The sequence below is a fragment of the Hyla sarda genome, chromosome 1 (genome assembly GCF_029499605.1).
Source record: "Hyla sarda isolate aHylSar1 chromosome 1, aHylSar1.hap1, whole genome shotgun sequence".
In the NCBI taxonomy this organism is placed as follows: Eukaryota; Metazoa; Chordata; class Amphibia; order Anura; family Hylidae; genus Hyla; species Hyla sarda.
This window is the reverse complement of record NC_079189.1, coordinates 549,845,005-549,862,751: the sequence shown is the minus strand read 5'-3', so window position 1 is coordinate 549,862,751 and position 17,747 is coordinate 549,845,005. Positions and strand designations below refer to the sequence as shown.

General features: G+C 44.0%; 1 protein-coding gene across 4 annotated transcripts in view; it reads right to left on the bottom strand.

Annotated features, from left to right (window-relative positions):
- The window catches only part of AP3B1 (adaptor related protein complex 3 subunit beta 1), a 228,561-nt gene that overhangs the window by 199,119 nt on the left and 11,695 nt on the right, over positions 1-17,747 (bottom strand). For 2 of the 4 annotated variants that reach the window (XM_056541621.1, XM_056541629.1), the window contains exon 1: positions 2,736-3,084. The exons of 1 other annotated variant lie outside the window; for it this stretch is intronic. In XM_056541621.1, coding sequence (XP_056397596.1) covers positions 2,736-2,899 — 164 coding nt within the window. In that variant the 5' untranslated portion in view covers positions 2,900-3,084. Of the gene's footprint in view, positions 1-2,735; positions 3,085-17,747 lie in introns of those variants that run through there. One more of the 4 variants, XM_056541613.1, reaches the window with a different exon arrangement.

Here is a 17,747-nt window from a genome sequence, read left to right as displayed (position 1 = left end):
CATTCAGAACTAAATGTTCCGAACGCAACTGGAACACTGGCCTGTGGAGTATCCCTTTAATGTAACTGATCCTACCAGACTTCCACTAAACGGTACAGTTCCAAAATTGTGTTTAAAGGCAATTGCACAAGAGGTCGATTTGTTGCAAAAGTTTTTGCAAAAGAGAACAAATCTGCCAAATGTTAATTCACCCAAAGGCATTGGCCCCCAATAAAGTCATCAAGTCCCACCAACATTCCGGGTTTTCTTCAGTTATTCCATTGGAAGAGAACAGGAAAAATAAAAAACCTGGACTGTTGGTGGGCCTTGAGGAAGTTGTGGCCATGGCCTCTCAGAGGCCATCGCATGTTGAAGGCAGCATCAACATACGATGCTTTTGTATGTCGGGGCCATCGCATAAACGTCTATCCGGCAGCGCAGACTGCTTCAGCTGCCACCGGATAGCTATTTACAGTGCCCCGTGTGCTGCGGTGATGGTCTCCTACCTGTCCTCGGGGCAGTGACGGGTCCGGAGCGGCGGGGACAGGTGAGTGTTACGTCCTATACTTTACATTGCACGGATCCCTCAACATACGATGGTTTCAACAAACGATGGTCCATTTGGAACGGATTACCATGGTATGTTGAGGGACCACTGTATATACGGTGCATGGCATCCAGCTGAATAGGACATCTGTGAGGAGGCACTGCTGTATGTTGCTCAGTTGCTCTCAGCCAATCAGGACTGCGGACAGTATTTTAGGCAATCATGATTGGATAAGCAATTCACAATGCTCCATTAAGACATTCACTTCAGAAGGATATCAGACAATCTGGTTCTAGAAGCTGTATAATAGGAACAATAATACGCTCATATCTAGAGATCTAAGTCACTGAACTGTCTACATTAAAAGGATGCCCGTTGTGGAATACCCCTTTAAATAGCTTAGATGAAATCATTTCCACTATCGCTCGCCATTTCCTTCCTGTTTTCGGTCTAGTGATTTTAGCCTCCTATACTGATGCAGATTTGCAAAACACTACTCTAAGAAAGATGTAATAATACCAAACCTTACTTAAAGAAAGATCTAAGTAACAACTGTAAATAAAACTGAACTTTAATATATATCATTTCACGCCACCTTATTACTGTATTGCAGTGGTCTGCAAACAGTGGCCCTCCAGATGTTGCAAAATCACAACTCCCAGCACGCACTGTTTGCTGTCCGGGCATGCACAGAGTTGTACTTTTTCAACAGCTGGAGGCACCCTGGTTGAGAAACACTGGTATGGAGGGATGGAGGACACTGTATGTATGGATGGGGACATGCTGATGAAAAGCTAGTGTGAATGTATGGGGGACATGCCTATGAGGGGCTGCTGTGAATGGATGGGAACATACCAAAATTTGTCCCGGAGCCCACAGGACTGTCCTTGAGGCCCCTGTCTCAGATGGTAAAGTATGAGACTGGGTTGTATTAGTTATTATACATTTTCTGACAGATTTTAAAGGTCCCCATTCACGTTAGTGAAAAGTTTGCAGAACCCGACTGACTGTCTAAGGCTGGGTTCACATCACGTTTTTCAAATACGGTTACCGTATACGGTTTTCCGCTAAAAACCGTATGTCAAAAACCGTATGCAACCGTATGCCTCCAAATTAAAACGTATAAGTTTTTTCCCCGTATACGGTTCCAAAACGTACGTACGGTTCTATCCGTTTGTATCAGTTTTTGCCAACGGTTTTGCTATTTTGTTGGAATTAGTTTTCCAGCAATTTAATAAAGTTACTACTGTTCTATTGAAATTCCAATCTGCGCATGTGTCAACTCCAAAAACGTATTAGAAAAACCGTGTGCAACCGTATTCTGAAATTCTGTGTATGGTTCTCATAGACAACAATGTTAAAAGAACCGCATACGGTTCGCATACGGTTTTCAAACTGGAGGCAAAAACGTGGTCGACAGCGTTTTTGCCTCTGATTCAAAAATCGGCAAAACCGTATCTGAGGCAAAACGGATGCAACCGTACACAACATTTGGAATACGGTTTACAATTAGAGATGAGAAAATTTACAGTAAATTCGATTCGTCACGAACTTCTCAGCTCGGCGGTTGCTGACTTTTCCTGCGTAAATTAGTTCAGCCTTCAGGTGCTCCGGAGGGCTGGAAAAGGTGGATACAGACCTAGGAAAGAGTCTCCTAGGACTGTATCCATCTTTTCCAGCCCACGGGAGCACCTGAAAGCTGAACTAATTTATGCAGGAAAAGTCATCAACTGCCGAGCCGAGAAGTCCGTGATGAATCGAATTTACTGTAAGTTCGCTCATCTCTAACAACAATGTTAAAAGAACCGCATACGGTTTTCCAACCGGAGGCAAAAACGTGGTCGACAGCGTTTTTGCCTACGGTTAAAAAATCGGCAAAACCGATGCAACCGTACACAACATTTGGAAAACGGTTTACAATGCATTCTCTATGCATACGGTCGTATACTTCTTTTGTGGAAAACCGTATACGGTTACCGTATTTGAAAAACGTGGTGTGAACCCAGCCTAAGACAGTATTTCCCAATCAGCGTGCCTTCAGCTGTTGCAAAACTACAACTCCCAGCATGCCCGGACAGCCTTTGGCTGTCCGGGCATGCTGGGAGTTGTAGTTTTGCAACAGCTGAAGGCACGCTGATTGGGAAATACTGCTCTATAGGAAATAAAGAATAATACTGTCCATAAAAAGGGCATCAAAGTATATACGTACCCAAGGATTGGCACAGAATGCTGCGGCTCACCACTGCTTAACCCTATCTCCTCCGCAGTGGGCTCAGGACCCAGACTAAGCTGTAGGTTATCAGCCACATCCAGTACAGACTTGACAGCGGAGGTAGCATTCACTTTCTTTATCAAAGCGATATGCTGCTCCATGGTCACTAGAATTCCGCAATGGACCAAGTGAGGTAATGTTCTAGCCTTGATCTTCTGATAACTCCCTGGGATACAATTATTGTAGCCGGACAGGATATAAACTCCGTCTAGCGCGGAGAAAACTTCTTACAGTTTCTAAAGCTCATTTCCCTTAAAAAACAAGCCGGGCCGGCAGTCACAGCATAAAGTGACAGTCATCCAAGCTTAAAAAAAAAAAGGCTTAAGGGCGGCCCAAGGAGCGTGCGTCTTATGCTTATTATGTAGGGGTCCCGGCACAAAAGAGAATCTTCAGAAAGTTCCTTTTTCTTTGCTCATGGGTGACTCTTAAGTGACATGACCACACGTTTCACGGTCACATGGTGTAAGCGAAAAAGTGAAGTAAAACCCATCGGCTCACATGTCCCATAGAAGGAATGCACAGTAGCTCCTCTATAGACACCCTCTACTACTGAGAAATGTTGCTCTGCAAGACCTGGGTGAATGTGAACCTTCCCAGAAAGGTGTGTCTCCTTCATGGGACCATTCACAGCCTCATAAAGAAGTTAATGGGTTCGGCTGGTTCAGACGATCAAAAGGTAAGAGAGCAAAATCGCCCTCCTACGGTAAAAATCCAGCACTTAAGGATTTACAGGAGACTTAAAGGGGTACTCCACTGGAAAAAAAAATTATTCAATCAAATGGTGCCAAAAAGTTAAACAGATTTGTAAATTACATCTATTAAAAAATCTTAATCCTTCCAGTACTTATCAGCTGCTGTATGCTCCACAGGAAGTGGAGTTCTTTGCTGCTGTTCTTTTCTGTCTGACCACAGTGCTCTCTGCTGACATCTCTGTCCATGTCAGGAACTGTCCAGAGCAGGATAGGTTTGCTATGGGGATTTCCTCCTGCTCTGGACAGTTCCTGACATGGACAGAGATGTCAGCAGAGAGCACTGTGGTCAGACTGGAAAGAACTACACAACTTCCTCTGGAGCCGAGTACTGGAAGGCTAAAGATTGAATAGAAGTCACTTACAAATCTGTGTAACTTTCTGGTACCAGTTAATTTGAAAACTTGTGTTTTCCACCGGAGTACCCTTTTAATAGACATTTGTCTGATTACTATTAATGTTCTCCCCATCACAGATAATGCCCCCCCCCCTCCCCTCCATTTACAGATAGCTCCTCTCCCCTTAATCAAAGATAATGTTCTCCCCCCTCCCCTTCACAGATAATGTTCTCTCCATCACAGAAAATGATCTCCCCCCCCCTTTACAGATAATGTTCTCCCCCTTTCACAGCTAATGTCTCTCCCCCCCCCCCTTTTCACAGATCATGGTCTCCCCCTTCACAGATAATGTTCTCTCCAACATCAGAGATCATGTTCTCCCCCATTACAGATAATGCTACCCCTCCCCCCCCCCCTTCTTTGTAAAATGGCGAAACCAACATCAAGCACTGAAGCAATTTTACATTTTTAAAACTACTCAACTACTCCACTCTGCATTTTCCCCTTTTTCTGGGGGAAAATATTGTTTTTTTCCCCATGGTGTCCAAATTTCTGTCAATTTTACATGTAATCACACCAGTGACCGCTATGATATATTTCCATTGCCCAGTAGGAGGGTTACAATGCATAACAAAAATACAAAATACAAGAAAACAACTAAAATATATCCGGATGTTCCCTGGACAAGTTACAGAATCGTAACACAAAGGGCAGCGACACATAAGCACATGGTACCAATGTGACATGTGGTTTGGGGCTGTGCCACACAGTGACAGGGCGAAGACACTCATCACATACAGTACAAGGGCCACCAAAAAAATAAACTAGGAGCTCAGATATAAAAGAGGCAATAAAGTGGAGATCCAACTTAAGAATTCTCATCACAGAGCCATAAAGGAAGGACGGGAAACAGTCAATTGTCACACTAGATGCAAATCAAAACTTTGAGGTCTGGGTAAAAGCTGTAGACAAAAAAGCAGATTTTAAGCGAGGATTACTTGCAATGTTAGTGCATTTAAATAAAAAATGAAGTATTTATGTAAAACTGTTACAAAAGATGGATATAGCTGTACATTTATTTGTTAAAACCAGAATCTCCCTTTAAAGGGGTACTCCAGTGGAATTTTTTATTTATTTTTTTCAAATCAACTGGTGCCAGAAAGTTAAACAGATTTGTAAATTAAGTCTACTAAAAATCTCAATTCTTCCACTACTTATCAGCTGCTGTATGCTCCACAGGAAGTTGAGTAGTTCTTTTCTGTCTGACCACAGTGCTCTCTGCTGACACCTCTGTTTGTATCAAGAACTGCCCAGAGTAGGAGCAAATCCCCATAGCAAACCTCTCCTGCTCCAAACAGTTCCTGACATGGACAGAGGGGTCAGCAGAGAGCACTGTGGTCAGACAGAAAAGAAAAACTCAACATCCTGTGGAGAATACAACAGCTGATAAGTACTGAAAGAATTGAGATTTTTTAATAGACTTAATTTACAAATTTGTTTAACTTTCTGGCACCAATTAATTTGGAAAAAATTTTTTTTTTAAATAAATAAAATGTTTTCCACCGGAGTACCCCTTTAAATGGTCACTAAAACCACTTACCACAGATTGTAAAGACTATTAAATTGAGGGCTGTGTGTGACTTCATTTACCATAAAGACTCCTTACCCTAAAAAATAAAAACCTTAAAAAAGGGGTACTCCGTCACACCCCCTCCCATAGACATAAATAGTGTGGTATCACGTCTCCGGCCACCGAAACCCAGCAATCTAAACATACTGTTTAGAATCCCGGATGAGGTGCTGCATAGAGATCACTGGGAGGTCCCATCTGCAGGACCCCTGAGATCACACATCTTATCCACTATCCTTTGGGGATAAGATGTCTGTGGACGGAGTACCCCTTTAAATCTTGGCCACTAGGATCCCCCTTCCCTACAATCTGCTCTTCTCTAGAAACCACTAGATCAAGAAAAGTTACAGGAAGTGGGGGAGGAGCTTAGGTTTCCCTTTAAAGGATATATCCAGTGGTGACCCAGTGGTGAACAACTTATCACCTATCCTAAGGATAGGGGATAAGTTGCAGATTGCGGGGGGTCCGACCACTGGGGCCCCCCGCGATCTCCTGTACGGAGCCCCGACAGCCCGGGGGAAGGGGGCGTGTCGACCTCCGCACGAAGCGGCGGCTGACACGCCCCCTCAATACAACTCTATGGCAGAGCCGAAGCGCTGCCTTCGGCAATCTCCAGCTCTGCCATAAAGATGTATTGAGGGGGCGTGTCGGCCGCCGCTTCGTGCGGAGGTCGACACCCGCTATCTGGCCAGAGAGCCTGGCCCCCGTACAGAGAGATCGCGGGGGGCCCCAGCGGTCGGACCCCCGCGATCTCAAACTTATCCCCTATCCTTAGTATAGGGGATAAGTTTTTCACCACTGGACTACCCCTTTAAATTAGCATCAGCTATTACAAAAGTAAAGAATAACACGATTGGCCCCTTACTGCACCCAATGACTTATGAAATATCATCCATATGGTTAGGTATGCTTTCATGTATACAGCTAGAGAGCTTTGGGCATATATGTAAAGGATATTCATTAACCTTCATTCCTAGGATCAGGATATAGGAGTGTCCCTTTGGTCTCCATGGACCCACATGAATTTGTACACTTATTCTGTTTTTCTTTGTGCTGTAAATACTGTACAAAAGGGTAGATGACAAAGCTATTTCATCCAGAGACGTCCCACATAAAATAGTTGCAAAAATACAACTTCCAGCTAGCCCATACAACCACTGGCTGCCCGGGCATGCTGGGAGTTGTAATTTTAAAACAGCTGGAGGCACGCTGCTTGGGAAACACAGGTCTAAGGCGTTGTGAACTTGTGTGTCCACCACACCAGATTTTTAACCCTAGGTGTAAACAATGAAAACTATCAAATGAAAGCAAGCAGAGATCTTGAAATTTTTTTACTGATAAATGATTAAAAACAGGTCAAACAGAATTCAGTGCTTTCTATATTGCTTGTTGACATGGATGGAAGAAAGCATGGCCGCCACTAAACTAAGCTCTGACGGACATGATAGCCGTGAATTGGTAAACAAGGAGAACCAAGCATCCACTCTCCTAAGGAGTGCCAGTGAAAGGTAATACTCCTCTAAAGGGGTACTCCGGTGGAAATTATTATTTATATATTTTTTTCAATCAACTGGTGCCAGAAAGTTAAAAAGATTTGTAAATTACTTGTATTGAAAAATCTTAATCCTTCCAGTACTTATTAGCTGCGGAATACTACAGAGGAAATTATTTTCTCAGCTCTCTGCTGACATCCTGACCACAGTGCTCTCTGCTGACATCTCTGTCCATTTTAAGAACTGTCCAGAGTAGGAGAAAATCCCCATAGAAAACATATGCTGCTCTGGAAAGTTCCTAAAATGGACAGAGATGTCAGAAGAGAGCACTGTGTTCCAAAAAGAAAAGAATTTCCTCTGTGGTACTCAGCAGCTAATAAGTACTGGAAGGATTCAGATTTTTTTTATAGAAGTAATTTACAAATCTGTTTAACTTTCTGGCACCAGTTGATTTAAAAAAAAAAAAAAAAAAAAAAAAAAAAAAAAAAAAAAAAAGGTTTCCACCGGAGTACCCCTTTAAGGCGGCCATAGACACAGAATACTGGCCAAACACTCCCATTAACATGAATGAAATTTTAGTATAGAAAGAATATTAGGCAGCTGCCAGAGTCACAGACAACTTTATTTAAGAATCAGCAATGCTTTTTAAAAATGTATGAATAAAAAAATTTTTAAATTAAAAACAGTCTGCAGATCCTGTTGGAATCTGTGGAATTCCCGGCTTAAATCTAATGTCTATGGTTTTACTGCGTAAAGCTCAATGACCAAACAGAAGAATTCTCAGACAAGGAGCCCAGATGACATTGAAATTGTTCTAGTGCCATCTAGTGGACTCGGGTTACAACTGCACTTTGCTTTATTTACAATTCCTTCCAATATTTAGTCAAAAGGTTGGTTACATTTTTATTTAAACAAAATCTAAAAGGAAACTCTAAAAACATACCCTATGTGTCTAATAAAAATCTCAGTGTGAAAATTAGATTTCTGATAAAGATGTACAACAGATTTACAGTGCACACAAGAATTTGTATTCAAAATCTGTGCAAATAAGTAGCATAAAACTTCTACAGCAGATTATCTTGCAATAATAATGTCACATTGCAGAAAGGCTACACCTTTAGGATGCGGACTGGTGTGTGAACAGGGCCCAAAGGCTAGAGACCTAAAATATATCTACTGTAACATTATAAAATGACTAATAAAAAAAAAAAAAATATATATATATATATATATATATAGCGTGTTTCTCAGAAAATAAGACCGGGTCTTATATTCATTTTAGTCACAAAAACACTAGGGCTTATTTTCAGGGTAGGGCTTATTTATTTACGGTATGGGGGGCTGCAGCAGTGTGGAGGATGGGGGGCTGCAGGAGTATGGAGGATGAGGGGCTGCAGCAGTGTGGAGGATGGGGGGCTGCAGCAGTGTGGAGGATGGGGGGCTGCAGGAGTGTGGAGGATGGGGGGCTGTAGCAGTGTGGAGGATGGGGGGCTGCAGCAGTGTGGAGGATGGGGGGCTGCAGCAGTGTGGAGGATGGGGTGCTGCAGCAGTGTGGAGGATGGGGGGCTGCAGCAGTGTAGAGGATGGGGGGCTGCAGCAGTGTAGAGGATGGGGGGCTGCAGGAGTGTAGAGGATGGGGGGGCTGCAGGAGTGTGAAGGATGGGGGGGCTGCAGGAGTGTGAAGGATGGGGGGCTGCAGGAGTGTACAGGATAGGGGGCATCCTCCACACTCCTGCAGCCCCCCATACTCCTTCAGTCCCCCATCCTCCCCTTCCCCTGTCGTCCTCCACACTCCTACCATACCCTACGGCAGTGTTTCCCAACCAATGACCTCCAGCTGTTGGAAAACTACAACTCCCAGTAGGCTGTCCGGGAATGCTGGGAGTTGTAGTTTTGCAACAGCTGAAGGCACACTGGTTGGGAAACACTGCCCTAGAGTGCCCCCCACCCCTCTGCCATAATAAACTTGGGTACCGATACTCATTTCACTTTCTTACCGTACCCTGCAGCGAGATCTTCTCCTGTAGCTTACCGTAGCAGCCGGGGGCAGGGACACGTCCGTGACGTCAGCCGTGCATACGCGCCGACGTTTTAGAATGTCAGCGTCCCTGCCCCGGCTGAATTAAAGATAAGCCGCGGGACCAGCCAAAGGAGGCAGGGGGGTGGCCGAGGGGGGCTGTGGGGTCTGCGGGCATTACGCGGGTGGTCGGGGGGATGTGGAATCTGCAGGCATTACCGCACTGTGGTGGCCGGGCGTGGTGTCGGGTCTGCGGGCATTACTGTGGCGGCCGGGGGGGCTATGGAGTCTGCGGGCATTACTGGCGGCCGTGGTCCGGATCTGGACCACGGTCCGCCAGCAGATTACCCCTGGACTAGGTCTTATTTTCGGGGTAGGGCTTATATTGCAGCCCTACCCCATAATCCTGCTAGGGCTTACTTGCGGTATCGGTATATATGTTGACCGATGCATATGAGGACACTTTTGCTTTTTTTCTCCTTGCGTTCTAAGAGCCATAACTTTTTATTTACATCCACAGAGCCTCATGAGGGCTTATTTTGTGCAACCAATTGTACTATGTAATGACACCATTTTTTTTCTGTCGTTTGATGTGACCAAAAAACAGAAATTATATTTAGTTATTTTTTTTACTTTCATGTTGTTCTCCATGAAGGATAATTAACATAATATTTTTAAAGAGCAAACATTTATGCACCGGTTGATACCAGATATGTAGGGTTTTTTGTATTTTTTCTAAATAGTTTAACTTTAATAGGCAAAGGGAGTGATTTATATTTTTATGTGGGGAGGGGGTATATACTTAAAAAAAACACAGGGGACTGTTAATATACTGTTGAGTAATCTGTTATAACAAAGTACTGATCAGTACTATCGGTGATTTCTTGATCGCCAGGCTGCACAAGAAGCTCGGCCTTCCTGACGCCAGACATGATGATCTCCGGTGGCCATTTGAGCTTATCGGACACCCACGAATGCACAGTTGGGGTGCGATAAGCCCACCCACACTTTCACTATATCGGCATTGATCATGGCATCTATAGGGTTAATGGCGGACATCAGCGTGATTGCTGATGTAGACCATTATCGGTGAGCTCAGCCTGTTATGTAAAAAGCGTAGCTGTGCGCGAAGTTACAAGTTGCAGCGCTGTACATTTATGTGCCTGTCCTTAACCCCTTTAGCACTAAGCCCATTTTCACCTTAAGGACCAGAGCGTATTTTGTACATCTGACCACTGTCACTTTAAGCATTAATAACTCTGGGATGCTTTCACTTTTCATTCTGATTCCAAGACTGTTTTTTCGCGACAGATTCTACTTTACCGAATGTTAGTGGTGAATATTTGTTGATACTTGTATCATTTCTTGGTGAAAAATTCCAAAATTTGATGAAAAAAAATTGAACATTCTGCATTTTTCTAACTTTGAAGCTCTCTGCTTATAAGAAAAATGGATATTCCAAATAAATTTTATATTGATTCACAGATACAATATATCTATTTTATGTTGGCATCATAAAGTTGACATGTTTTTACTTTTGGAAGACACCAGAGGGCTTCAAAGTTCAGCAGCAATTTTCCAATTTTTCACAAAATTTGCAAAATCAAAATTTTTCAGGGACAAATTCAGTTTTGAAGCAGATTTGAAGGGCTTTCATATTAGAAATGCCCCATAAATGACCCCATTATAAAAACTGCACCCCTCAAAGTATTCAAAATGACATTCAGAAAATGTGTTAACCCTTAAGGTGTTTCACAGAAATAGCAGCAAAGTGAAGGAGAAAATTCTAAATCTTCCAATTTTACACTCGCATGTTCTTGTACAAATTTTGTAACCCAATTTCTCTCGAGTAAGGAAATACCTCATATGTATGTCAAGTGTTCGGTGGGTGCACTAGAGGGCTCAAAAGGGAAGGAGCAACAACACTAGAGGGCTCAAAAGGGAAGGAGCAACAATGGGATTTTGGAGAGCGAATTTTGCTGAAATGGTTTTTGGGGGGCGTGTCACATTTAGGAAGCCCCTATGGTGCCAGAACAGCAAAAATAAAAAACCACATGGCCTACTATTTGGAAACTACACCCCTCAAGGCACGTAACAAGGGGTACGGTGAGCCTTTACACCCAACAGGTGTTTGATGACTTTTTCGTTAAAGTTGGATGTGTAAATGAAAAAAAAAAATGTTTTTCACTAAAAATGCAGTTTTTTCCGCTGATGCAAAACTACAACTCCCAGCATGTACTGACAGACCGTGCATGCTGGGAGTTGTACTTTTGTAACAGCTGGAGGCACATTGGTTAGAAAACCTTTAGTTAGGTTCTGTTACATAGCTCAGTATTTTCCAACCAGTGTGCCTCCAGCTGTTGCAAAACCACAATCCCAGCATGTACTGATCGAAGGGCATGCTGGGAGATGTAGTTATTCAACAGCTTGAGGGACGCAACTACAACTCACAGCATGCAGAGACAGCTGTTTGCTGTTTGGGCATGCTGGGAGTTGTAGTTTTGCAAGATCTGAAGAGCCACAGTTTAGAGACCACTGCACAATGATCTCCAAACTGTGGCCCTTCAGATGTTACAAAACTACAAATCCCAGCATGCCCAGAGAGCAAACTGCTGTGTGGGCATGCTGAGAGTTGTAGTTTTGCAACATCTAGAGGGCTACAGTTTAGAGACCACTGTATAGTGGTCTCAAAACTGTAGCCCTCCAGATGTTGCTAGGGAACTACTCACCGAATTCCGTAGGATCACAGCACGTCATCGCTGCACCTGGGAACCGCATCGTCGTCCTCTGCCACCTGCGGCCGATCGCCGATGGGTAAGTGGACCTCCGGCGCCGGTCACCGTCGGTTCCCCTGTTCTGCACGAACTACTGTGGGTGGGCAGAATGGGGGAACCGAACTTTAACCCCCCCTTCCCCGATCTGCTATTGGTCGGTCGCTTCTGAGCAACCAATAGCAGGGATAGGAGGGGTGGCACCCCATTCCTATCCTTCAGGGAGATCGGGGTGTCTTGGACAACCCCGATCCCCCTTATTTTCCGGGTCACCGGAGACCCGTATGACCCGGAATCGCCACAAATCGCCGGTGTGAATTCAGGACCCCCCTGGGCTTTGGCACAGGATGCCTGCTGATAGATATCAGCAGTCATCCGTGTCCGGTCCTTATGTACCAGGGCGTACCTGTACGCCCATGGTCCTTAAGTTCCTAAAGGGGTACTCCGCTGCTCAGCGCTTGGAACAAACTGTTACGAAAGCTTAAGCTGGGAGCTCGTGACATTATAGCCCCCTCATGCCATCACGCCCCGCCCCCTCAATGCAAGTCTATGGGAGGGGGCGTGGCAATTTGTTCAAAACGCTGAGCAGCGGAGTACCCCTTTAAGGTGTTAAAGTGCATCTGTCACCTGATCTATAATTACAAAGTTACATAAATCATACGGATGGTGCATGCACCACCAATATGTATTACTGCGCACGCTCGGAGAGTCTTCTAGCTTAGTGTTCCTCACCCTGTGCACTTTAAGGCTATGTACCCACGATGCATCTTTACAGGGATGTCTGGATGTGTTTTCCAGCTGGACATACCTTCCAAAGCAAGATGCACCATAACCATAGACAACAACGCATTTCCGTGCGGATTCCGCCAAAAGACTTTGCGGCAGCGTAACTTACAAGCAGAATTTTCCTGCTGGACTCCGCTCAGAATTTCTGCTGTGTGAACGAGGTCAATAAAACATTGATGGCACATTCAGGGAAAAACTACAAATTAACTACACAGTCCTGTGTGTAAATCACCAGGCAGAGTTGGTGTGCTATCAGCGGAGAGTCACTGCAGCACAGGGTCCACCATGCTATCTGACATTTGGGGCCAGGACAAAAAGGTTTTTTTTTTATATAAAATAAAGGAGTTATCCAGGATAAAAAAAATAAAAAAAAGAGCTGACTTCTTCCAAAAACAGTGACACATCTGCTCTCAGGCTGTGAGTGGTATTGCAGCTCAGTTCCATTGAAGTGAATGGAGCCAATTTGTAATGCCACACACAGCCTGGGAACAGATGTGGCGCTGTCTTTGGAAAAGAAAAGCAGCGCTGGCTGTATGGTACGCTATTCTTTTTCGTCAGCTTCTGGAAATAGCAGAGCATTTTATGGAATTGTGCAGCGGCAGGCTGGGACAATAAAAGCCATAAGGTTCTGATCACATCTAGTTATGTGAACACATCCGACACATGTTGAACGTAACCAGAGGAGTCCCCATTTAGCTCACAGAGGCTACAAGTGCGCCCTTTTGGCCTCCATATAGATGATACAAGCTGGCACACATTGGAGAATCTTTAACCTGTGGCTCTCCAGCTGTTCCTAAACTACAGCATTCTGGGAGTTGAAGTTTTGCAGCAGCTGGAGAGCCACTAGTTAAAAGGGTATGCCGGTGAAAAGCAAATGTTTCATATCAACTGGCACCAAAAATTAAACAGTAAATGATTTCTATAAAAAAAAAAATTTAAAAAAAATCTTAATCCTACAAGTACTTCTCAGCTGCTTAAGTTGAGTTGTTCTTTTCTGTCTGACCACAGTGCTCTCTGCTGACACCTCTGTCCATGTCAGGAACTGTCCAGAGCAGGATACGTTTGCTATGGGGATTTGCTCCTACTCTGGACAGTTCCTGAGACAGACAGAGGTGTCAGCAGAGAGCACTGTGGTCAGACAGAAAAGTGACAGAAGTCAACTTCAGCAGCTGATAAGTACTGGTAGGATTAAGATTTTTTAATAGAAGTAATTTACAAATCTGTTTAACTTTCTGGAGTCAGTTGATATGAAAAAAAATTGGTTTTCACCACAGTACCCCTTTAAGACCAAGGATCTAAAGCCTAGGCCTTCACACCTAATGCAGAATTACAACTGTCAGCATGCCCGGACAGCCGTTGGCTGTCCGGGCATGCTGGCAGTTGTAGTTCTGCATTCGCTGGAAGGCTGCAGGTTGGACGCCTAGAGCTTTAGGTCTCAGAAGGCAGAAATATTTATTTATGAGGGATTGTAGGCCTCCTTCTCTATATATCAATGCAGCACGTGAAAGGTGGTCATGTGACTAAGCTGTGTCGCCTGACTAGGGCCACTCGGCTCTGATTATTATTTAAGATTGCTATCACAAGAGAGGACATCAGAGTGCAAAAAAAAAAAAACAGCCAAATATATCGAACACAGAGACATAAGGGAACATTCATCAAAAAACAAGAGTGAATTCACATGCAGCAGATTTGTCACAAAAATGTCTGCACCTCTCCTACTTCTCTGACGCCGCCCCATTCAGATGAAGGGAACAGATTTACAGTCACAGTCGAGTTTGTCCATAGATTCCAGGCTCCTCATTTAGAAATAATATTTTTTTCTCTATCAAAATACATTGCCAATAAAGGGGTACTCCACTGGAAAACATTATTTTTTTTTTATTCAACTGGTGCCAGAAGGTTAAAACAGATTTATAAATGACTTCTATTTAAAAATCTTAATCCTTCCAGTACATATCAGCTGCTGTATGTTCCAGAGGAAGTTCTTTTGTTGTGGAAATGGCCCGGAAATTCAGATTACGGCATCCGCAGAGTCGGCACCAAAATGTATTGCAGACTGTGAGACAGCGCAGACTGTGAGACAGCGCATTTCTGAGTGGTCCCAGCGCTGGCAAGTCCTGCTGGCGCCCCATTGTCGGAATGTCCACATGGAAAGCTTCCACCATGTGGACATAGTCTAAGTAATGGTTGCTATGAAGAGTTTTGAAAAACATTAAAAAAAAACAAAAAAAAAACAAAAAAACTAAAAAGAAAAGTTAATTCACCCTACTTTCCCCGTGTTTTTCAAACTAAAATAAAAAATTATAATTTGGTTCAATTGTTCAAACTATTAAAATATATGATACTACTGATCCCACACAGGAAATGGCATAAACAGGGAAAAAGAGCCAGAATTACCGTACTGATATTTTTGTGCCATTATATATATATATATATATATATATATATATATATATACACACATACATACATACACACACATACATACATACACACACACACCCCAACAGAACACAACGCCCTGTATATAGAAAATTTTAAGCTGATATGTTTCTTAAAAGGGACAAACATTCTGCTGTATGAAGAGTATTTTATTTTCTGCTGCTCATTATATGCTGTAGAAAAAAAAGCAGCTGAAAAATCGGCAGAAAAATCCACACAGAAAATCTGCAGAAAAATCCGCTTGTGTGAACGAGCCCTAAGGGTAGGTTCACATGGGCGGATTTTTTTGCGGGTTTTCCGCTGAGTATTTGAAAGGGGGCGGGCTCTTCTCGGCAATCTGCAGCAGATTTTCCGCAGTGGAACTTACACTGTGGAAAATCCGCCGCAGTCCCTACTGACTTCAATGGGACTTGCGGCGGATTTTCCACAGTGTAAATTCCGCCGGGGAAAATCTGCTGCGGACTGCCGAGAAGAGACCGCCCACTTTCAGATACACAGCGGAAAACCAGCAAAAATAAAATCGGCCCGTGTGAACCTACCCTAAGGCAGCATTTATTATTCCCTATCAAAGGAAACATGGACCATATGAAGTGCACTATTGGAAGTCTAAGGCCCAATCTCCTGAATCAATCGGCACTAGGACCAGACTAAAATGCGCCGTCTCTATAGATAGCAATGCATTTCTTAGCAGATTTAACTGAAAAAAAATGAACATGCTCATTCTTTTTGGCAAATTCTTGAATCTGGAAATTGCATAGTGTGAATGGTGCAGTACAATTCCACTGAAAACAATGGGAGGCTGCTGCATCAGAATTTCCTTTTTTTTTTTTTTTTTTTTTACACGCATACTTTTTGCCTTTTTTTTTCTTTTTAACCATTGGGCCGGAAAAAAAACAAGGCACCACATTTTCTTCGCATACAAGGAATTACACAGTGATTTGTTGCGCCTCATACCAGACAGCCATTCACCAAGTGTCCAGCGTCTTCCTGTCTAAAGAAGGAGCAATAAACTCCACTATATACATCGTAAAGAAAGCAGGAGACCATAAGACTAAGGCTGGGTTCACACCACGATTTTGCTCTACAGTTTCCAAATACGGTTTTATGTACAAAACCGGATTACCCAAAAACGGATCCAACCGTATATAACCGGATGCTCCAAAAGTCAACCGTATACGTTTTCAGACCGTATACGGTTGGAATTTTTAAGTCTGGTTACATACAGTTGCATACGGATTTCTTCAATAAAACTTCATCATTTTTTAAAGTTCCAGTTGTTCTGTTGAAATTCCAACAGAAGTGGGAGGGGTTTGCCATGTGGCTTTGCTTGATGACTCTGCAGAAAAATGAACTCTCTGGGCTTAAGGAAGAAGGGAGGTGCGTTTCATAGCATGTTCCAGAAGGTAGTTGCGGCTTTCGGCTCGATCTGCGCATGTGCAAAAGTCAAAACCGGATTCAGAAAACCGTACGGGATCTCATTAGGGATTGACCGATATCGATTTTTTATGGCCGATACGATAATCTGTGGAGGTTAAGGCCGATAACCGATAACTTATACCGATATAAATTAATTATAGGCTATTCCCCCCCCCCCCCCGGCCCCGCAGAAGCCGCTGCAGAACAATGATTTAAAGCAGGCACTTTAAATCAATGAACTGCAGCAGCTTTTGCGGGGCCAGAGACCGCCGCCGCCACCCGCTTCTCTTCCCCTGCTGTCCTGGGGTCCTCCTGAGTCTGGCCACCGCCGCTGCCCCATTGCCTCCCCCATCCCCGGTTTTATAATTACGGGGCCCGGGGTCTGCGCTAATTCTGCCTCCGGCGGCGTCCTGAGCTGTCACTGTGCGCACTGACGGTGACGTCGTGTTGAGGACGTCACTGGTCATTGCGCAACGCGTAACACAGGACGCCGCAGGAGCCAGAAGTAGCGCGGACCCCGGGCACCGGGAACAGTTAATTATAAAACCGGGGATGGGGGAGGCAAGCGGCAGTGGCGGCGACGGTCTCTGGCCCGGGGGATTATCAGCAAGGTAATTGCCAATACCGATAACGTCCAAAATCGTGATTATCGGCCGATAATATCGGCAAAACCGATAATCGGTTGATCCCTAGTTCTCATAGACTGCTATGTTTGAAAAAAAAAAAAAAAAAAAACTGTATCCAGTTAGAATACGGTTTTGGACTTGGACACAAAACCGTAGTAGACCACGGTTTTGAGTATGGGAAGAAAAAAAAAACGCAAAAAATTGTAACCGTATACACAATGCGGTATACGGTTTTTTTTTTTTCAAGAATAATTTTTATTGGGTTTCATAATGCACAAACAGCCGGGAACACCCGGTGAGGGTCAAAACAAAGAAAAATAGAAAAAACATAAATGAATAAACAGCATGATGCAGTAACATCTCTAGTGTCCATCCTGTGATAAGATATAGCCATAGAAAGTGCAAAGTCCACAACCTGCGAAAAGGCAAATAATACGCAAGGCATATTGTACCCAGTAGGGCGCTAATGGAAGTTGAGTGCCAATGGGTCTAGGTCGGTGTTGTAGAATTCGACAGGAAACAGGGAGGGTAATAGAGAGGTCCGGGAGGGGAGGCAGAAACTGGATCGGGACGGTAGTAGGGGGGGGGGGGGGCGGAAGGGGTAGGGGCGGGAGGTGGAGGGGGAAAGGTTAGAGGAAAGGAGGGGGAAGGTTCGTTAGGGGAGAAGGGTCAAGGAGCGTG